Raw genomic sequence first — 22,887 nt, 5'->3', positions numbered from 1 at the left:
CTGTGAGGAATTATGAGTTGGGTTCTCACTGGATTCGAGTATACAACGAGTTATGATAAGATTTAATGAAGATTTGATCAAGAGATACCAACCAGAGAATTCAAGCTACTGCCATCAAGGTTTGGTAGTTAACTATGAAGATTTATGAATGCTTCAAAGATATGGGTTTGAGATATACTTGTATTGTGCATGAAAAGAGATATAAATGATCTTAGAAATCAAGATGTGGTTTATCTTTGAAGCACCAGTAAACTGCACACAGGATGTTTGTAGAAAGTTTTTAAACCAATTAACAGGGAGAAAATGAACTGTTGGAAGTGGGGCCAATCAGTCGAGTCAGACTAGCTGGCTTGGTCTGATTTGAGAAAAATAGTGACACCGACTTGAATCAGCGATTCAAAGGACTGTTGAGCTCACTTTCTATCCACCATTTTTGGTCAAATAAGACCTAGTTTCATAAAAAATAAAAAAACTTGCTTAATTTTGTAAACCATAAAATGAACGGGCGTAAATTGCCCAATAATCAATTAAAAAATACTCCTTTGCACAATTTTTAAGACAAGTAAGGAAAAAAGTATTTTTAATCATTTTTTACAGTTATACCCTTATGGATAATTAATAGTGAAATTTTGAAATGGTTTATCTCTCAAACTACACTACGGATGTTCGCAAACTTCGTACCATTGAATAACATTTTAAAACACCTAGGTAACAAATATAATTATATAAACATGACTATCGAATTATGCATATTTCTTATATTTCTTATAATCAATTAAAGGATAATTTTAAAAATATCTCCTTGTTTAGTGATGGAGGTCACTTAATGGTGGGACAAAATCTAAAAGTTACTAGGTCACTTATTATTGTGACGGAGGGAGTAAAAACTTTACACGCAACACACACAAGATGTTAACTCTAAGGTACACAAAAGCAGTGTTTGTTAAGGTAGTATATTCAAAATCGTCTTGTAACTTCCCCAAAAAATTCAAGAATAAAGAATCTAATCCATTGGGACCATTACGTTTAGGAATTATAACTCAAATCTGGGTTTGATTTCACTAACTCCTTTCTCAAATAGGTATGAAATCAAAAATTAATTCAATCAATCTACGGTAATTTACTAATCAACTCAATTAAAATTATAAAAACTGCAAAATAAGCGATTCAATCAATGTATACACTCAAAGTCAATTAAATAAGTAATCCAATAATCAGATAAAATGCCTCGTAATAGTCTTCTTCTTCTTCTTCTTCTTCTTCTTCTTTCCTAAGAGAGGGTTGGAGAATGCCTCAAAAAAGATTCGAATTCTCTCGCACCCAACTTTCTCAGAAACAATAAATAAGAAATTTAGGGCCTCAAAAATTCGGGGTTTAATTTTGTCTTCTTCTTCGTTTCAATATCTCAAAGGATTTATCAACAAAAAGGTATAATTACTTATCCAGTTTTACGAATTTTCTCTATCTATTCATGAATTTTTTTAAGCTCAGTTTTAAGATAAAATCTTCTGTGTATATAGAGCTGATTCTGTAGTTTAATCTATATAAATTTCGAACTGTAATCACCTAGTTTGCTTTAGATTTTCTCAAACCCTAACTCGATTGCATTTTCTGCTAAACCCTAACTTAGCTATTCTAGTACAGGGACACACCATTCTAGATTTATGCTTTCGGGTTAAAATTAGTGAAGAATTTCATCAATATTCGCTGCTTATACCATTATATGAGCAGAGATTGTGCGGTTTATCGATAATCTTTGTGGAATTATGGGTCACTGCACCAACTAGTTAGTTAGTAATTGCTTTGTGATACATTGAATTGCATTCTGATGAATTGGTTGGATAATTTATTCGTTTTGTTCTGAGCAGGTCACATATATTGGAATAAAGTTAGCCTGCAGCTGGAAACGAAACAAGATTGACACTGTGAGGAGGCACACAACACTATCCCCAATATCTTCTAAATCAGTTTAGGGAAGAGATCCTATTACAAGGAGAAAAAGGAGGAGGAAAGCTTTTGGACGCACGCGGAGTGTGCGTGCCACACCCCTAGTATCTGTAAGCTAATAACTGTACAGGTATTGAATTCTACTCACTCTTCTTTTTTTTCCACTCGGCACTTTCCGCCTTGTGCCATGTAGCTTATTTGGCCTCATAGCATTAGGAATTATAAAAAACTATGCTCAAACTTCTTAAACCTGTTATATCGACCGAACTCGTAAGAAACTGCTTCATAAGCTCCTGGTATTCTCAGATATTGATTTTAATTTAAGTATTTGTGTATTGCATATGCATGTGATACTTAGTTTGTTTATATCGAGAGTATCTTTGATTCTTTATTTCACATTGAACGGTATTGTAGCGATTTGTTGCTGTATAATATCTTCTAGTGAAACTTTTTGTTTAGTGTGAGCGTAATGACTACCCAAGATTGCACAAACAATTCTAAGACTTTTGTTAAGTTTGTTTTTCTCATCATCCTTCTGTAGTATATTGTTTGTGAGTGCGTTCTGTGACTGTTTTGTTATTTCTCCATGATTTATTTTGTTGAAGCTGGGGATATATATGTTTATGAATTTTCTGAACTTCAACTCCTATCCCTTAGGATGCTGTTGCTAACACTGAGAGATTGATATTTTTGGGAGGTCAATTTAGTTTTTCCTTTCTGAACAATTCAACTTCGGAAGCATAGTTATTATGCCAGTTTAACTATAGAAGTATTTGTACCGTTCAATAAACTATTCAAATTTTCAGGTATGTCAACCACCGAAGCGACTTCAGCTTCGTTGGGACCTCGATATGCACCCGAAGATTCGAGTCTTCCAAAACCATGGAAAGGATTGATTGATGGAAGTACTGGATTTTTGTATGATCGGAATCCTGAGACAAATATTACTCAGTATGAGAAGCCAGCTTCTGTGGGCGTGGCTCCTCCATTACCGTCTAGTCAACCTCCATCCGTTTCTGTACCACAAATTGCTGCTATACCCATGACTCAGACAGTGCAGTCTAGTGGCATGATGGTTCAGCAAGTTCATCAAATGGGGCATACACAGCAACAGCAATGACAACAAGTATCGAATGACCCGCAGCAGCAGACTCACTATATGTCCAGCAACAAGGAATGCCAATAGCACAGCAAGGTCCACAATTGGGTCAAGCTCAAAGAATGCAACACGATGCACAGATGATGCAACAACAGATAAGGCAGCAAATGGCACATCAGCCAATGCATAACATGCCACAACAGCAAGCATCACAGCAACACGCACAGCAGCAAACACAGCAGGTGTCTCAACACCAATTTCTGAATCAACAGCCACAGCAGATGATGTATCATCAAAGTCTCTACGGGCAGCCATTTCCACAGTCGCAGCTCCAGCACATCGCAAATCAGCAAGGACAGCAATATCCGCCTCAACAGCGGGAGCAATTTCCTCCTCATCAAGGGCAGCAATTTCCGTCTCAACAAGGGCAGCAGTTTCTGTCTCAACAAGGGAAGCACTCAGGGCATCCTGGGAGGGAGCAAGCTGAGTTTCAACACCAACAAGGAAATCAAATTGGTTTGTCTGGGTCTCAAACACAACAGGGTGGGTCATCCCTTAACAACCCTCAGGCTGAAATCCATTCTACTCAGACTCCAAATATGAGTTATCATGCGATAAACCAGCATCAATTTAGTGGCTCTTCTGTTAATGTACCACAAACTAATTCTTCCTGAGCTCAAGCTCAGCAAACTGGAACAGATTCATTGCATTGGCAACAAATGGGTGGACACATGGTTCATAATCATATGGCGCCATCAAATTTGCATAATCAGCAACCAAGTGGGAATCCTAGTGGGATGAAGATGAGTTATGGAGAAGACCCACGTGGAAGAGATGGAAATGGGTCATATTTTAATGCTGACAAGGAAGGTTTCATGATGGTTTCTCAACAGCCAAAGATTGCTTCAATCCCAATGACCAGGAATCAACCGGTAGTGGTTTACAATTTTTTCTTTGTTCTAATCTTCTACCTCTGTTACGTTGTTTACTTGGACAATAGTTGTTTAGGATTACAGGAAAGTGCAAACATAATGTTCTCATCAACTTTGTTGATTTTGATCCTCCTTATGTATGAGACCAATAAGACAAGACTTGATCAGTAGCATCTGCTTACTGGAAATGATTGTCAACTTGTTGCGTTATCATAATTTTAGAGGAACCCATCATCTGTTACTAAAGGATGTGGTAGGCTCTTATCCTTCGAAGCAAGTTACTGACCTTGAAAATGGCAAGCTACTATAAATATTTCACGTTTTTCATTGTAGGGAAGAAACTGTTAACTAATTAATGGATGCATTCTTAAGATTTTCTGCTAATCTTAACTAACGTTACTGCTTTTCTCTTTTTTCACCAGGATCCGAGGATTTCTCAAAACGTTGCACCCATTCGTGCTGGTGGACTGAATAATGGAGTTGGCCCCGCGGTCTCTCACATGTATAACCATGCTGGTGTGGTAATGCATTTCCTAATAGTACACCTACATGACCACCTCCAAATATGCTTGGCATGACAGATGCCACAAATCTGTCACCGGTAGATGCATACTTACGACAACATGAAGTTACTGCTACGGTCTGTAAGCCACTTAATCGATTAAATTGTTTAATTTCCCGGAAAATTTTAGCTTTTTCATGTAACAGTTGCGTGGATGTATTCAAGTGTCAGGGTTCTGCATAGTAGAATTTAGAACTGCATATCTTCTATTTAATTTCATGTTTTATGCTGCTATACTTGCCTGTTTGAATCATAGTTAGTTACGACCTCAGCCGAAAATGGCCATGTGCAGGCTTTGCCTGGAGAAACCATGGATACAGATATGACGCTGAGTCAGGGACCTTTCTTCTAGTCAAATGCCTGTTGAACCTAGAGAAGGGCATCCTATGGGTTTTCCTTAAGTTATGAGTGTATGCACAAGGAAGACTTATTCAGTAGAAACTAAAGTCTAAACCATGACATATTTCACACTGCTTGTTCTTTACGAGCATTTTTTCATAAATAACAGTGTTCCTTTATTAGGACGCTAAAAGGGACACCTAAGCTTTAATTTGCTGAAAACACAATTTTGTGCCATGATCCCGTAGGGCCTAGTTTACATATGAAGTCGGAGTCATCCTAATATCAAAAGTCCCTTATCACCCTAGGAACACGATTGGTACTTGCTGATATATTTTCTTGGAAGTAGTGCCTGGAGTTCCCTATGGTTCATTGTCACTTTCAACATGATTTCTTTGTCTATGTCGACCATTAATTGTAGGTTTTTTATATTTATTTTTTTTCCTGATAATTTCATCCATGCCTTTTTACGTAGAGTGGTTATGATTTATCGTCACTTTCTCATCGCTTCCTTGGTACTGTAACTCAGATTGATATTTATCGGTTGCTATACCTCTAGTGCTGTTTTCTGTTCCGTATCTTGTTAATCTTTACTTTTGCATTGCTACTCTTACTAATGTGATATCTAGAAACCTTCCCTTGCTATCATGCTAATCCTGGCGATTCCTGCTTGGATGGGTCTTGGATTTAATTGCAATTTGATAATATCCAATGGTTTATAACTTTGATTAATTGCTTAGGGTGACAATGTTCCTGCCCCCTTCATAAGCTTTGAAGCCACTGGTTTCCCTCCGGAGATACTTAGAGAGGTAAGGTATACTCTTTCTGTTTAAACAGTATTTCCCTTCTTCTTGGGTTATGTTCCCCCACCCCACCCACCCCCACCCCACCCCCCCCCCCCCCCCCCACCCCCCCCCCCCCCAACCCCACCCCCACCCCTTCTTTTTGCAATATAAAGTTTAAACTCATCTATTGTCGCTTGGCAGGTGCGATATTTGCTCCAGAAGAGGATCATATATCGTACGCTGCACTGCTATATGGACCCAATACAAAGTAACTGCTTTGTCTTTTAGGACAGAAGAATGTATGTTCGGTTCCTTTCTTTTCGACATTTTTTTGAGAGGGTGGTTGGCCTTCGTCCAATTAGTCTGAAACAGGTTCTAAAACAGGTTCTGGTAAAACCTTGGGCTATCTAATGCCTGCCTTTATGCATCTGAGGAGGTGCCGAAATCGTACCCAAAATGGCCCAACAGTGTTAGTTATTGCCCCCACACGTGAGCTTGCCACACAGATACAGGATGAAGCTGTCAAGTTTGGCCGATCTTCCAGGGTCATTTGCACAGTGAGTTATTTTGATCCTTATGTTAGTGTGATTTTATCTTTTAGTATTATGAGAATGTTAATGTTGTTGTATGCTTCACGTTCCTGTTCAGTGTTTATATGGTGTAGTTCCAAAGGGTCCCCAGCTTAGGGACTTAGAGCGCGGGGTTGACATTGTTGTTGCAACCCCTGGTCGGCTAAATGATATCCTTGAAATGAGAAAGATTGACTTCTGTCAAATCTCTCTCCTTGTGCTTGACGAGGCTGATCGAATGCTTGACATGTGTTTTGAACCTCAAATCCGCAAGATTGTGAATGAGATTCCTCCACGCCGGCAGACTCCTATGTACACAGCAACCTGGCCTAAGGAAGTCAAAAGAATAGCAGGGGATCTTCTTGTGAATCCTGTTCAGGTCAACATTGGCAATGTTGATGAGCTTGCCGCAAACAAAGCTATCACACAGGTAATTTATATAGACTCTTCACAATACTTACATAGGCTAAGCGAATCAATCTGCACTATCCTGAGTTCAGAATATTACTTCATGCTTCCACTTTCTTACTTTCTGGTTACCAGTTTGTTCGATCTTCCTTTACCCTACCTTGGTTTCCACTTGTCAAGTTTTGAAATCTTCTATCGATGATTAGAAATCTAATTTAGCAGTTTAAATTGCAACTAAACTGCACAAAGTTTCATGGTTCGTTGTGGACTTCTCTATTCATTTGTTAAGGGTTCCATTATCCGTCTCACCGGATATTATGAAGTTCCTCTTTTCATTTCGATTTCAACTAGCTTACATATAGTTCCTCGGTTCTCTAAAAATATCATTTTATTTTTAATTTGCAGTATGTTGAGGTAGTCCCACAAATGAACAAGTAGAGGCTCTTGGAGCAGATTCTACGATCCCATGAACGTGGTTCCAGGGTCATTATCTTCTGTGCGACCCAGAGGACGTGTGACCAACTTGCACGCAGTATTGGCCGTAGCTTTGGCGCTGCTGCAATTCATGGAGATAAATCTCAGGGGGAAAGGGATTATGTTCTGAACCAGTTTAGGAGTGGAAAATCCCCGATTTTGGTTGCCACTGATGTTGCTGCTCGGGGACTTGACATTAAAGATATTAGGTTACTTCTTATTCTATATATTGGATTTTGGTGCTATATCTATCTTCTTTACTAGGTTCCAATTCACTTAGGTATTCAATGGTCTTTAGCTTCTAAAAAATAACAACTTGGTATTCCCCAGGGTGGTGGTTAACTATGATTTTCCAACGGGAATTGAGGATTATGTTCACCGTACGGGAAGAACAGGACGAGCTGGTGCAACTGGGTTAGCATATACCTTCTTCTGTGATCAAGATCGCCAGTATGCAGCTGATCTTGTGAAATTGTTGGAGGGGGCCAACCAAGAAGTGCCACCAGAAGTGCGCAACATGGCCGGTGGTGGATCTGAGTTTTGGCAATGCACGCCCCGGGATGAATCATTGGGATTCTGGTGGTAATGGTGGAGGTGGTGGCCGTTTCGACTCTGGAGATCGTGGTGGCATGAGAGATGGTGGTTTTGGTGGCCGAGGTGCCGGCATGAGAGGTGGTTTTAATGCCGTGGTGGCATGAGAGATGGTGGTTTTGGTAGTCATGGTGGTGGAAGAAACGATTTCTTTGGTGGGCGTGGAAACCGCGGTGGTCAGGGATTCTCTGGTCCTGGTGGTGGACGAAATGACCGTGGACATGATCGATATGACAATATGGATGGGCGAGGGCGCTTTAACAACAGGAGGGGAATTTCAGATGGTAGGAGTAGGGGAAGAAGTTACAGCAGGAGTTACAGTCCAAGTCCTGATAGAATTCATAGGCGAAAAAGCCAAAGCAGGAGCAGGAGCAGTAGCCGCAGCTGGACTCGTAGCCATAGTAGGAGTCGTAGCCGAAGTCGCAACCGTTACCCTGATAGAGTTGAGAAGTCAAATGGAGAAAACACCAAATGACAGACTTTAGGGCCTGATAAAGAAGCTCCTGCTCTGGAAGAACCCATGTCCCCAGGCACACAAGGAGAATCTCTGTCTGTGCCAGAAGCAATTGATCCCTCGGCTGCTGATATTCTTCCGGCTGCTGAGAGTGATAATATCAATCCCACGGCTGCTGATCTTCTTCCTGTTGCAGAGAACAGTAATAATGTCAAAAACATGGCTGCTGATCTTCTTCCTGTTGCTGAGAGTTATAATATTCTCTCCAGCTAAAATCAACCCCTATTTAACTTTATCGGAGGAACAGAAAAATCTCCCTTCTGGCTACAAATTGATACCAAGAAGGTCAATTGCTCTCAACTTCTCTTGGGTTATCATATTTCTTATACAACTGTTTTTTCACATATGAACTCTGCAGACGTATCTTGAAATTCAACCATTTTTGTGTTTTTTGGTGAATGAAATGGGTATGATGCGCAATCTATTGATCAACGTGCTGAACTATTTACTTATAATTTGGAGAGGAAGATTGTTCCGAGGTGTTTGGGTATTCGCATTCTGCGATCTAAGGGTTCGCTTAAGCAGGAGTATAACATGAATACGATAGTAGCGAAGTCTGACAAGGTGTTTATGGAATTGTTTGTAAGTTTGAGAAAGAAGTTCCTGAATTGTTGAAGGTTTACGTCGAAATTTAACAAGTGGTGGGGTAGAATCTAGTCTCTGTAGTGGTTAATTTAGCTCCCTGGAACTGAGAAAATGTAATTAGAGCCGACATTTTGATCTGCCCAATTGGAGTCCTTGATGTTGTTCTGTAAAACAAAGGTGCTCAATACCGACTTGAACTCTTGTTGTAGTATAAAACTTATTCGATACATAAAGATAATATCTCACATTCCTAAACTTGTTATCAACTTGCTTCATTAGCTCTTAATTACACTCAGATATTGGATTCTTCATGGCAGTTTCTATATGATGCGTATGCAAACAATAGTTTGTGAGTATCCATGTTCCATAATGAGCGTAATGCATTTCTGGATCTGAACACAGTTCTAAAAACTTGCTTCAATGCTACTCCCGTCTATATCGCTACATCGTTCCTTCTTGATTTCATATCTAAAAACTCCCACTGGGAAGTAACAAATGGTTTGGATATTCTTGCTTTTAGGGACAATTGGATCCTTAATCCTAATTTTTATGTGTCTGAATTTATTGATGCTAAGAGCTGGAAACCTGAGTTAGTTAATGCATTTTCCACACCTCACAAAGCTTAATCAATCCTTTAGCACTAGAATTCCCCATACAGGACATAATAGGCTCATCGGGCCATTTGCTAAACATGGTTTACTTTATTTATTTTTCCTTTTCCTTTCTGGAATAAGTTAATTCTTTTTCACTTTCTAAGCAAGAATATATCAATTGGATCAGTTTATACAGAACATTTGCGGTACCAACTTCTTCCTTCGAATGATGTTACTTGAATTTTGAATGAAATATTTTGGAGGCCAATTTATCAATAGTTTGTGTTATTTTCATCATTAAGAATACTAACTGAATATACTAGCTAGCGAGTTAGACAATAAATTATGATGATTATATGGATTGAATCAAGCTGCGTCAGTGCCACTCCCCTCTTCTCTGCCACTCCTTTCTATCCTTGCGATACAGATACGCTCCATCTCGTCGAATAGATCACTGACCATTACCACCGCAGAACCCGTTATATTTGTTCCCTATTAACCCATTTGCATAGTAAACTTCAAACTTGCCGTCATACCGCCGATAATTCAAGTTTTCTTACCAACGCATATCAAAAGTAAATAATGTAAAACCAGGTGTTACACCAAACTTCCAGTGCCATTCCTCCCCTTGATGTGGCGTACGTTGACCTAAATCGTCGTTATCGGAAAAGCATTGGTAATCCAACGCTGCTTCATAACCTTCGATATCGTTCTTTATGTGTACCATCACCGGACAAAACGGAATCGATGAACATTCGGAAACTAGAACTGATAATAACAGCAACAATGATAAACTTATATTGCAGCGGCTTCTGTTACCCATTTTTGTATCTGAATTGAGTATGTGGGTGCCTTATGTACGTATACATACAACAAGTAATGGCTAATTACAAAGAGCATATTCACTGAAGAATCAGTATAATATACGGCCAACAAATTTCTAAAACTTATGACCGTAGCAATAATGGCTAAATTGCTGGTTTTAGAAATATATTGTATGGTGTGAAATAAATTCCACATCCATCAAAACTTTATAGGGTTTGTCCTTCAGAGGTTCACTTTTCTTTAAAAAATCCCGGAGATTTACCCGTATTAGAGTTTTCAAATCAGTGTTTACGCATGAATTTTTTAAAATATGTAGTATGCATCCCTTGATCATCAAACTTTCTCTAACCATTTATGTTAGAGTAGCCAATTTGACTACCTAGATGTGCATGTTCATTGTGCATTCAATAATTTTATGTTTCTCATTCGAAAACACTAAAAATACATGCTTAGATCAATTTTATGTTCATATGTGATTGTTACTAAAACATTAGTCAATTTCAACACATAATTGTACGTGTGTGATGTGTACAAAATTCACAGAATTTCATAAGAGAAATGAATGAAACAAACAAAAATTCTTCACGAACCTCTTAAAAAAAACTCCACGAAAACCCCTGCTAATCCCAAAAGCGGTCCTTACGTGATCTTTTTTGAGCGGTTTGTATGGATCTACTGTGATCTCACCTGCATACTTCTATTGACACAAATCACGAGAGACTACAAATAAAAGAAATACAAGGCTCTCAGAAACGATCGATATACTCCAACTTGTAACATTTATTTATTCATGTTGAGAAAGTAAGCATAAGATTTTTCACATAGTAGTACTAATGATCATGAAATGACAACAATTACAACTACTAATAATTAAGCAAACCACAAACACAGGAAAAGAAAAGAAACGGAAGCAAATAAAGAAACACAAAAGCATCAAATATCACACAGTAGATCGATAGAAGTAGTTTGTTCTTATTCCTCTGTTATAATTCCAGTCAAGCACCGCAGCAGAAGCACCAATTAAGACCACTACCATTCATATAGTTACTGCAGATGTCCACATCAACAACGTTGTCGGCGCCATATGTTTCTGCGCAGTAATCTACACACCCAAAATTGGGGATCGGATCACCGTTGCAGCCGATCTGATTCCAGAAGCCCAAGCCGCATCCCTGGAAATCAGGGGCCACATCATCACCAAGAAGAGTTTTCTCGGTGCATTGATAACCGGCTACACATTGAAAGGCCTTGGTGACCGAACCCTCTCCTCTGTAAATTTAGTATAATTACCAACATAAAAAAGATTTTGTTAGCCACAGACATATACGATACAGTCTATATAATTAAAAACGTCAATAAAATGAAGAAGAAAGAAGATGAACAACTTACTGTTGAGAATTGAACCCAACTAAAACCAGCAAAAACAAACCGAGAGTCGACAAACGAGAAGAAGAAATGTTTGCCATGATAAACTTATTAACAGTATTTGTTAAAGATTTATGAATTCACTTCAAATATTTATAGATATACAAGTACACCCATTGCATAGTCTGAACAGTCGGCGTTTACTAAAAAGAGCATCTGAATTAAGCAAATGCTTTAATTAAGAGAACCTTTCATTGTGTTTTAATTAATGCAACTCTAATATTTGCTTAATTTAGTTTGCATATGTCAGCATTTAACTTGTCTAATTAATTGAGGAAAACACGTACTGCCCACATGATACCGTTTAGAATAATTCTGAAGAACCATTGACTTTCATCAATCAGTTGCGGAGGAAGTATAAGATAATCATGCATGAAGATTCGTGCCTCTTGTGTTTTATATATTAATTGTTGAGATTATTAGTCCCACATTGTTGGGTAATCTAAGATCCTGCGGTTTATAATTTCTTAGGGCCTCTCCACTCATTGCCAATTGGTTTTGAGTTGGATGCCCGTATTCTGACATGGTATCAGAGCAGGCTATTTGCGACGAGTCATTAGACCGCGCCTTTATTCCGCGTCACCCGATTTAATTGTCCACGTGTTAGACCCAACGAGGCTACACGTGAGGGGGCGTGTTGAGATTATTAGTCCCACATTGTTGGGCAATCTAAGATCCTGCGGTTTATAATCCCTTAGGGCCTCTCCACTCATTGCCAATTGGTTTTGAGTTGGATGCCCGTATTCTGACATTAATCAAGGAAGGACTAGGGCTGCACATGGGACGGTACAGTCAGGGTTTCTTATGAACCCGGTACCTGTACCTGGAGTTGACCATGTCTTCATTTTGAGGACCGGTACCTGTACATGTACCTGGAGTTGTACCTGTACCTATAAGACCAGTCTGGTACTGACTGGGACCGGGTTTTTACCTCCAATATTTGTTGCACAACATAATCAATGACACTGAAAGTAGTAATACCAACATTAGACAACACCCAAATTTTGCTTGAGGCATTAACACAAACAGGTTGTGTGCAGAAACTCGCTTCACATTATTGATTGTATAGATTACAAATTAAACAAGTAAAAATAGAGAACATCAAACACTCTGCAATAAAAATCACAAGGATTTTTCATTAACACAAATTAGAAAGTATTCGAACCATGCAAAATCAAATAGGGTAAGTACCCAACTCAACATTCTAAACCCAGATCAATTCTTTCTCTGTGATTGATTCACTTCAACACCAACTCCACCATTATATCACCATTATCAGTCAACTCCCAAAAACATCAACCCTAATTCTTGAATCAACCTAATACCCATCATGGAATCAATTAATCTCTTCAATCAACCAGAACCCTTTCTTCAATTTCAGATTCTGATACAAACCCTAGTTCCCATTTCCACTCAATTTATTCTCCACTCAAACCATAATATATCAATTTTTTCATTTATTCACTGCCAACTTCGAATTTAAAGCAAGATCCATCTTCTGATTACTAACACGCATAAAAAAAGCGAAAACCCTAACTCAATTTAACATTAAGAATGGTGCAGCTGTTTTTCTTTCAGTTGAGAGAAAAGGAGACGAGTTACAACTTACAATAGATTGAAATAAATCTCACAAGAAGAAGAACAAATCTCAATCAGAGTTGGTAAAGAAGAAGAAGAAGTGAATCCTTAACAAATTGAACCAGAGTGGCTGCTGCTCTTCACTTCAGAGAAAACGAAGAATAAGTAAACTGAAACGAATGGTCTCGACTCTCGATAGATGGGATTCCTATACCTAGGAGGGACGGATAAGATCTAAAAATAACAAAGATATCAACGGCTCTAATTAACCGGGACATTTGGTCCGGTACAGGCCGGGACTCCCCCAGAACCAATACATGTACCGACCTACTCCGGGTCTCAACTTTCAGAACCTGTACACGTACCGGCAACTCCGGGTCCGGTTTGGTTCAAGACCGGTTTTTTCGGTTCCGTACCGGTACAGGTAAAATGGACCGGGTCTTGTGCAGCTCTAGGAAGGACGGATGTATCAATCGAGAACCGAGAACCGAAATCTTTTTCCAATATCAAGTACCATGTAGGGTAGGAGACAACGTTAACTCCCAAAATCGGACATAGTTTTTACGCCGGCTTGCCCAAATGTTGCACAACCGACGGTATGATGGGCAAGGATGGATGGATTAATCATCAGTTTTTAATTGTGTACAAATTTAAGAATCTTATATACTAGGGCTTCAAACACTACAAAACAGAAGGCCTCTTGGGACAGCCAAAAAACGTCCCAAGAGGACAAAAAACCGTCCCAAAAGGTATTAGGGACGGTTTATGTACCGTCCCCTGTTCCACTGTCACTAATACTATTTGGCCATGTTTTCTTTTTGGGACGGACATATTTTAGCCTTGATTTAAATATTTTATGACTATTAGGGACGGTCAGGCCATCACCGTCCCAAATATCCTTCTTTAGGGACGGTTTTTTCAAAACAGCCGTCCCTAGAAGCTACTTGTTTTATAGTGAAATCCTTCCGAGTTTAGGGAAATCGTTTCTAACATCCTAAATATAGGTATAGGGCCCTAATTCATATGGAAAATCAAATTTAACTTTACTCCATGAATAAATTATAATATAATTATTTATTGAATTTTTTCAAGACGATGATTTTATCATGATGATTATTAAAAATATTTAAATCTATTAGTCTTCTCTTATTTCTTTTCTTCTCCATCACATCCTGATTCTCCATCACATTGTGATGGAGATGATGATCATAAAAAAAAAAAATTCTACATTTCCTTTTTTCATCTTTTCCATCGTGTCGTGTTATAAAAAAACACAACAAAACTAAAAAAAATCACTATTTATTTGTTTTTAATTGGCTAAACAATTCGATTCGATTAAGTAGAGTAAAAAAACAGTTTTTGAAACTGTATACGGCTAGGCTCCCCGCTATAAATGATAGATTACGGATGGGAAAATACGAATTCCTAACTGTAACCCACCTATACGGTTTGGAAAATAAGCTCAGCCGTAAATATGTGTCCACGGTTAAGATTTCCTAACCGTAAGAAATTCTGATAAACAAAATAGAGGGTTTTTTCAGGCTAGGTTTCTCAGCCGTAACTCGTATTTTCGGCTTCGAAAACCTAGCCGAAACTATTTATGGTATTTTCTAAGAAGAAGGAAAAGCAATTTCGGCTGGCAGTTCTGTATTCTGAGCCGTAAAGTAACAATTATGATTCAGTTAACAATATTTCCAAGCCATAACTGCAAAAAAAACAAGATTTATGATGGATTTAAACGAATTGAACGTAGGAAATCCTCTAAAAATATTCTTCCCTTGAGAACTTTAAGGATATCATATTAGGTGGTAGATTTTTATCAAATTCTAAAAAAATCTTCAAAATTTTCTAATGAATCAAACAAAATAACGAGAAAAGGGGAAGAAAGGTTTGATTTCCAAAAAAATATTCTTTTGATTAATTCTAATCTATACCTAATTGCAGTTATTTTGGTTAATCATCCTAATTAGCACTAATTCAAATTAAGATATATTAAGCATTAATAAGAATAATAGGATGGATTTCAATTTCAAAATCCCCAAATTTTATTTATCTGTAAAAATAAAAAAAAATAAGAAGTAAAGAGCATTAGTTTACCTGAGTTAGTCGAAGAGTCTAAGTGTTGGTGATGAACCTTATGGTATTGCAGGTGAGTGATGTTGAAAAGGAAAAAGAAGAAGAAGAAATAAACAAAAAAAAGAAGAGAATGATTGGAAGATGAGGAGCAAGTAAAATTTAACCCCTAAGACGTTTAGGATTAGTGTAAACCAATGAACAAGATTGACCGGTTTTTGGGTAAGGGAATCGTCAGGATAGGGACCAGTAGGCCTGTCAATATTTGTCCGAAGTCCGGAATCCGTTTCCGAGTATTCGAGTTCTTATAGGATTTTATCCGCTTTATCGGATATCGGATCAGATCTTTTTTCCTTAACATATCGGAAATGGATTAGACCCCATCCGAATTGTTAATATCCTATAGTATAACAACTTATTTGTAATTTATCCTAATTTAGAGTCTAGTATCGGATATTGTCGGATAAATATCCGATAAATATAAATTATGAACATGCTTTATAAGGGTTTTTAAGCTCTTTTTATTATAACCGGATATTATGGGATATTTATCGGAATCCGATAGCTTAGCCTATCAGAATCGATATTTGATTTGGATATCCTACAGGATATTATCGGATATCTGATATACGATAGCGCTTAACCTATCGGATACGGATTTCTAAATATCCGATGGATATTCATCCGTTGACAGCCCTAGGGACTAGAACCGGTACCTGTAGCGCATAATCTACCGTTTTTTCATTTGAGTCGCATTATCTATACCCCTAATTGGATTCTCATTCGGTTCCGGCCTAGGTTTATCGGTTCTGGTTTGATTTCACGGGTAAGGTCTAGTTTCTGTGCAGCTTACACAACAGGGGATCCCCAAAGAATTTTGGAAAGAAATTCAAAATCCTTGAAAAAGGAGAGGGCACTAAGTAGACCACCAGTCGCTCATAGGATTTAAGCAAACCCTATATGTGATCCCGCAATCGCTGGCGTCTAACTGGTAGACAATGGCAAATACGGTTAATTATAGATAATTTATCCTCCCATTTAAAGCAGTGCTTTTCCTATTGTTGTGTATTTCCCAAGGGTTTGGGGATTAAGAGGGAAACTTTAATCCAATTATGGCATCTCATAGGGACTGTAAAAGATCCACTGAAGATATTGGAAATGATCCTTTCCAAGATTTTTCCTCCAGTTCTTTCTTTCAAGATATAGAAAAAGATGAATTAGGTGAAATAAGATTGTGCAAGATGCATGATTTAGTACATGATCTTGCACAAAGTGCATTTGGCAGTCATGAATTCATTAGTGTAAACGCAAGTGAATTGGAAAATATTTCTGAGATTAGGCGTCTCTAATTAGTTCTAGATGAGACTTCATCAAAAAAAATTGTGAAGGTCTTGCGTAACTCTAGCAAATTGCGGTCAATATTTCTCCTGAAAACAATTTTTTGGGAGTTAAGGATTTGCTCAGTAATAAGTATTTGAGGGTCCTATGTTTGCTTGGTGTACACAGTATGAAAATTCCATCTTCGGCATTCAAGTTTAAACATTTGAGGTACCTCGACCTTTCGCATTCTGAAGTTGAAGAAGTAGAAGATGTGTCCATTAGTCAACTTTGCAATTTACAGACGTTTGTACTTCATAGAGGCATTAATGTTGAAAAGATTCTGAAAGACGTTGGAGCTTTGAAAAATTTGAGGCACTTAGATCTCTCATACTCGGATATTAGTGTACTACCTAATTCCATCATTTCCTTAAGTAATCTGCAGACACTAAATCTCAGAAGATGCAATTTAGACGGTTTACCCCTAAATTTTGAGTGTTTAAAACATTTAAGTCACCTTGATGTTTCATGCAAAAATATCACAAATTTAGATGCAATCACAGGGGCTGTGAATTTAAGAAAGTTGAATTTCACTTACTGCAAAAGATTAAAAGCATTACCTAGAGACTTTGGCAAGCTGACAAGATAAGATGCCTTGATTTGGAAGGTTCTAACATTGAAGTATTGCCTGAATCTTGCATTAGCAGTCTCTGCAGTTTGGAGATTGTGGAACTAGGATCTGAATGTAAGCTTCCAAAAGAGATTAAGAATTGGTCAAAGCTGAGACGTCTTACGCACAACAAATGGAAGGATGAAATGCCTAGAGGTATAGAAACACCGACTCTCCTTGAAGTATAAAGGTCATACAAGGTTAGGAAAGAAGAGGTCTTGAGAATGAATAATTATAGTGGGATATAATAGTTAGCAGGCCTGAAATTCCTTCCGTTGTTGTGGATACACAATCTAGAGAATGTGAGAGGTGGAAAGAAGATGCCGAAAGAGCAAAGTTAAAGGACAAGCAAAATATTCAAGATTTGCTGCTTTGTTGGGATTACAGGGGTATCAGTGACAGCAAAGTTTTGGAAGGTCTCCAACCTCACCCTAACTTGAGGAAATTGGAAGTAAAAGAATTTAAGGGTTTGGAGTTTCCAAGGTGGTTATCTGATTGCCTTCCGAATTTGGTAACATTAGATTTGATGAATTGCAAGAGTTCTGAGAAGTTTCCAGCGCTAGGTAGTCTCCCAAGTCTTAGGGAACTTAAACTTTGGAGAATGAATGCTGTGGAGTGTTTGGGTCATGAGTTTTATCACCATGAAGATGAAACAGAAGAAAACGGAGAAGAAAGCCGCAGTAGTGTTGGAAGTTCTAGAATGATAACATTGTTTCCTTAACTGAATTGCACCTGTAGTGCATGGAAAACTTAGAAGAGTGGATTGCTCCTCCTCCACCTTATATTTTCTTCCCTGTACTTGAGACTCTGAGTATCGAATGTGATAAATTGGGAAGCACGCCTGACTCATTTCCTTCTCTGAAGAAACTGACTTTAGAAGCTGCCACTTTCCAGTTGGTAATCTCTATGGCTAGTAGAGACTTGATGTCTTCTCTCACTTCCATTTATCTTAAAGATTCTCTGGAAGTACAATATCTTCCACTGGATGTACTCCTGAACAATAATATTATTCAATCTCTGAAGATGCAATGCTGCGACAATTTTCGAGGTTTCATTCTTCTAGACAAGGATGATGATATGAATGAATATGAATCATTATCAGAATTCCCAGAAAATTACTGCACCATGGGCAACAACTCTCTCCGCTCATTGCTTTTGGATAGATGCCCTGAGTTAATAGTACTGCCGGATTTACGATCTTGGACTTCTCTGCGGAAACGAGGCATCATGGGCTGCGATGAATTGGTGGAGTCTTTACCCTATGATTTGGAGTCCCTCGACTTCATTGAAAAACTTTCTTTTGATCACGCAGATCTAGGTCTCTTCTATTTTTAAATCAGGAGCGGCAACAGCAGGTCAGTTATCTCTCTCCCAATCTATCTATCTGTCGTTTCATTACTACTTTACATATGTTTCATATATCTTGTTGCAATATCATTTTGTTCTGATTACTGTAGGTTTGGGCCTAATTGGAGCTGTACTTCTTTTTCTTCTGTGGGTTTCATTTGGAATGTTCTGACGTGCAGCTAAGACAAGTGAGCATAGTCATCTCCCTTATTGTGGTACCTATTGCTGAATGTATTTAAGGACAGAGATTTAATAGTCGTTTTGTTTGTTCGTATTCAGGTATCAGATTTATCTGATGGTCTTACAATAAAAATCTGCAGTGACCCCAAAATCAAGAGATTGTGAACAAAAATGATATCGACAACATAAGCAAGTTTTTCTTGCTGGGCAGGTACATAACCAGGAGATGAAAAGAATGGCATGTATATGCACACAGGCTTTTTCCAATGAGTTGGCTCTCTGGAACTGTAAAGGATACTCTGCTACAGCTGAGGATTCGTTTTACTCTTTTGTGTATTTTCCTAATTCTCGTTCTGTCACTCTTATTCTCTTTTGCAAATGGTTGGTGGTGGCTTGGGTGCCAAACCTAGTTGGGAATTGGGATGAGTATGTCAGTCACTATACAAGTAATGCTTACAGGGCTAGCTCGAGTCAGAGTCTTGATGTGTTTTTCTCTGTTTTGAATTAAGGAATAGAAACCTTTTGTAACTAATTATGGATTTTAAGGTAAGTTCTTCTCTATAGCGAATACTCTGTATTTCAAAGTAATTAAAGTTTGTAAGTTTTTATCTAGCTATCTCACTCATGACTGAGCTGAGTCACAGATTCAGTAAGTCTACTGACTCAGCACAGTGAGCCATACCGAGTCATCATCTGTTTTTCCTCTTTTGAGAACAATATTGAGATTTTTTCTGAGCTACAAGAACGTGATTAATCAACTAACCAATGAAACTTGGATGACCATTAGCTGGTGAAGATGAGATTTGTCAATAGATTCAATCATGGACCATACCGTAAGTAATAGTGCCCAAGTGTAGTTATGTTAAAAGACACCCCATGAAATAGAAAATGGAACCTACTTTGGTCATCCCAATATTTCGTTGATTTTATTCTCTGGATAGAATGGCCTATGAATGAGCTATAGGATGCGACTATTAGGCTGAGGAGGGTCCAAAACAAATCTCGACCAATAATTAAAAGATAGCAACGGTGCCCCCTATCCACTGCTTTGGGTAGATATAAGAATTTCAGATCAACATCTGTCATGAGTCATGACAAAGGTAGCTGTCCAATATCACCAAATGGCAAAAAGCGGGTGAAAAAAAAGAGTACCGGACGTGGAGCACGGTTGATCATTTATCTAGTCCACATTGGCTGTTCCGCACAAAGGTGTGAGAGGACTTGACCATTGGATAGACGCTGTTGCAAAGACAGATTTCACAGTGAGAAGAACTTTAGATCCCTCTAAAATGGACTAATAGTTATACCAGTCCGAAATGGATTTTCTTGGAAAGCTTGCTAATCAATTGTAGAGTCTAATCTCTCCGATGTCTGCTTCAGTGGTCATTAAGCTACCGGAATACTCTCATTATCAACCCACTATTTGGGATTATAATTTCGTGGAGTCGCTTCAAAGCAACTACAAGGTGCTCATAATATCACATTGTGGTTTTACCATAATTTCAAAGACACTAAATTTTAATTGTGCAGGGAGAGAGATGTGTGAACCAAATAGAGAAGTTGAAGAAAGAGGCAACCATTATGCTTGAAAAGGCTACGACACCATTAACGCAGCTTGAGCTGATAAATGCAATTCCAAGGCTAGGAATGAAGTATCTCTTTGAGAAGGAGATCAAGAGATTGCTAGTAAACATATACCACAACAAACCGAACCCCGATGGGCTGGGATATAACTTACATGCTAGTGCTCTCAGATTTATGCTCCTCAGGCAGTATGGTTTTAGGGTCTCTCAAGGTAATGCAACTTCTATAATATAGATTTTGCAACATTTATTAATTGATCATAATAAGTAACATTGAGTTCTTGGATTCATTGATAGCAGATGTATTTACCGTCTACAGGGACAAAAATGGGTTTATGGAACACCTGAGTGAGGACGTTCAGGGAATGTTGAGCTTATATGAAGCTGCACATTTTCTTTTCGAAGGCGAAAGTATACTAGAGCAGGCCATAATATTTACAAAAAGACATCTTGTTGAAAGGACTTACAACAATATAGAACTTCAGAATCAAGTGAACCGCTCCCTGGAGATCCCATTGCATTGGGGGATGGAGAGATCAGAGGCTAGGTGGTACATCAATGAATATAAAGATGGACAAGATGTGAACCATGTTTTTCTTGAATTGGCTAAATTAGTTTTCAATATGTATCAAGCCATACACCAGGAAGATCTTCGAGATTTGTCGAGGTATTATAGACATATATAACTCAACCGGACATTAATTGCTTGTACGAAGAGGGTTTCAGCAAGATAGCCCACTGCTTCGTTTTTACCCAATTGATATTGTGATCATTTAGGTGGTGGAGGAGTCTTGGTGTTGCGACAAAATTGAAATTTGCAAGAGACAGGCTGGTTGGGAGTTTCTTATGCAGTGTGGGGATTTTTCCAGAGCCAAGGGGACAACGTTGCAGAGAATGGCTCACAAAAGTCATGAATTTTGTGCTGATCATTGATGATATATATGACATCCATGGTTCATTTCCAGAACTCGAGTTATTGGCCGATGTCGTTGAAAGGTAATTATAATAGGTTTTGAAGGACTAATATTAACACGCAACTATGTTTAGCTTAATCATACGCCCCAATTTATCCTCAATTTATTTCGCATGCAGGTGGAACACCAAGGACATGGAAAAGCTACCATACTATATGAAAATATGTTTCTTGGCGCTTCACAATACAACTTAAAGAGCGAGGCCACGATATCTTACCTTATCTAACCAAATCAGTAAGTAAATTCTCAATGTCACAACTTCCAAATAGCAAAAACATCACTTTTTGAAAGACTGTAGAAACAGTGATTACAACAAAACTATTGTGACATTTTAGTGGGCAATTTTATAAAAGCTATGCTAGTAGAGGCGAGGTGGTGTAACAAGGGATATACACCATCGGTCGAGGAGTGTTTGTCAAACAACTGGCTTTCATCCTCTGGTTCCGTGTTTCTAGTTCATGCGTTTTTCGCTACCAACCAACCAATCACAACTGATGTTCTACGAGCTCTAGAAGACGATCATAATCTTTTGTACTGCTCGTCCATGATTTCTCGACTTTCCAATGATCTTGCAACTTCATCGGTAAGAAATAAGCCAAACGTTTTTTTTTTACTACATTTATGCTGTATCTGTGATCTTAGTATGTTTGGAATGGTCTGTAGGCGGAGCTAGAGAGAGGCGATGTAGCCTCATCAGTACATTGTTACATGCGTGAAATGGGCAGTTCTGAAGAGGAAGCACGTAAATATATTAGAAGCCTTATCATGGATACATGGAAGAAAATGAACGAGTCCATCACCGATACGACATTTGATCTTACTTTTACTAACGTTGCTTTAAATCTTGCACGAGCAGCCATGTTTTTCTATCAATACGGGGATGGGATTGGAATTGAAGACGATATAGCTAAAGATCATGTTTTATCTTTAATTGTTAAACCAATATTGTAACTACCGGAAATCCAGTAGCACACCCAAAATGATAGTAACCAAGATCTAAGATATATTAAGTAAAGTAAACACCGAGAATTCTTATTGATGCATCATTCAAAGTAACAAAGATACAAGTTCTTGAATACAAGGAAACCCTAATATCTCTCCTAAGTTAAGCTCTCCCACTCTTCTAAAATCCCCCTTCCATACATTGTCCAAGGACCTCTATTTATAGGCCATCTAACCCTAATGGAAACATCTCATTTTATCTCGTCACGTTCTCGCAGTAACGCTTTACACTTCGCCCAGACCGTTTTCCATAAAAAATTTCCCCTTCTTTCGCTTATTTTACATGGGCTTGTCGGGACACCTGTCTCTTTCTTGCTCCATAATTTATCTATCTCGTGGATTATCTTTTCGGCCAAGTAATCCTACTTCGTCCTTGATATCTTGTTGGATACTTCAACTTGGTGCGAGTTTTTTCGCTTTCGCCACTTACTCTCTTCGTACTTCGCAGGGGCGATCGATGATGAGATAATTATGACGTTTGAATTGACAAGTTTCTGACTGGGATCTTTTACTGA

At 38.3% G+C, this 22,887-nt stretch overlaps 3 protein-coding genes and 1 pseudogene across 3 annotated transcripts; 3 read left to right on the top strand and 1 right to left on the bottom strand.

Moving 5' to 3' along the window:
- The first annotated feature begins 1,135 nt into the window (after nt 1-1,135).
- Nucleotides 1,136-9,091, top strand: LOC113275976 (annotated as a pseudogene).
- A 1,894-nt stretch (nt 9,092-10,985) lies between these two features.
- LOC113340049 lies at nt 10,986-11,810 on the bottom strand. Its single transcript, XM_026585264.1, has 2 exons — nt 11,613-11,810; nt 10,986-11,492 (listed from the first exon to the last, which is right to left on the bottom strand). The coding sequence occupies exons 1-2, from the start codon at nt 11,687-11,689 to the stop codon at nt 11,219-11,221; spliced, it is 351 nt and encodes a 116-aa protein (XP_026441049.1). The 5' UTR covers nt 11,690-11,810; the 3' UTR covers nt 10,986-11,218.
- A 7,537-nt stretch (nt 11,811-19,347) lies between these two features.
- On the top strand, nt 19,348-21,082 carry LOC113275971 (myrcene synthase, chloroplastic-like). Its single transcript, XM_026525562.1, has 3 exons — nt 19,348-19,359; nt 20,344-20,608; nt 20,697-21,082. The coding sequence occupies exons 1-3, from the start codon at nt 19,348-19,350 to the stop codon at nt 21,080-21,082; spliced, it is 663 nt and encodes a 220-aa protein (XP_026381347.1).
- A 643-nt stretch (nt 21,083-21,725) lies between these two features.
- LOC113275962 ((-)-alpha-terpineol synthase-like) lies at nt 21,726-22,321 on the top strand. Its single transcript, XM_026525551.1, has 2 exons — nt 21,726-21,953; nt 22,034-22,321. The coding sequence occupies exons 1-2, from the start codon at nt 21,726-21,728 to the stop codon at nt 22,319-22,321; spliced, it is 516 nt and encodes a 171-aa protein (XP_026381336.1).
- The last annotated feature ends 566 nt before the right edge of the window (nt 22,322-22,887 follow it).

This window comes from Papaver somniferum, chromosome 1, assembly GCF_003573695.1.
Source record: "Papaver somniferum cultivar HN1 chromosome 1, ASM357369v1, whole genome shotgun sequence".
Taxonomy (NCBI): domain Eukaryota; kingdom Viridiplantae; phylum Streptophyta; class Magnoliopsida; order Ranunculales; family Papaveraceae; genus Papaver; species Papaver somniferum.
This window is presented reverse-complemented; position numbering and strand designations above follow the sequence as displayed.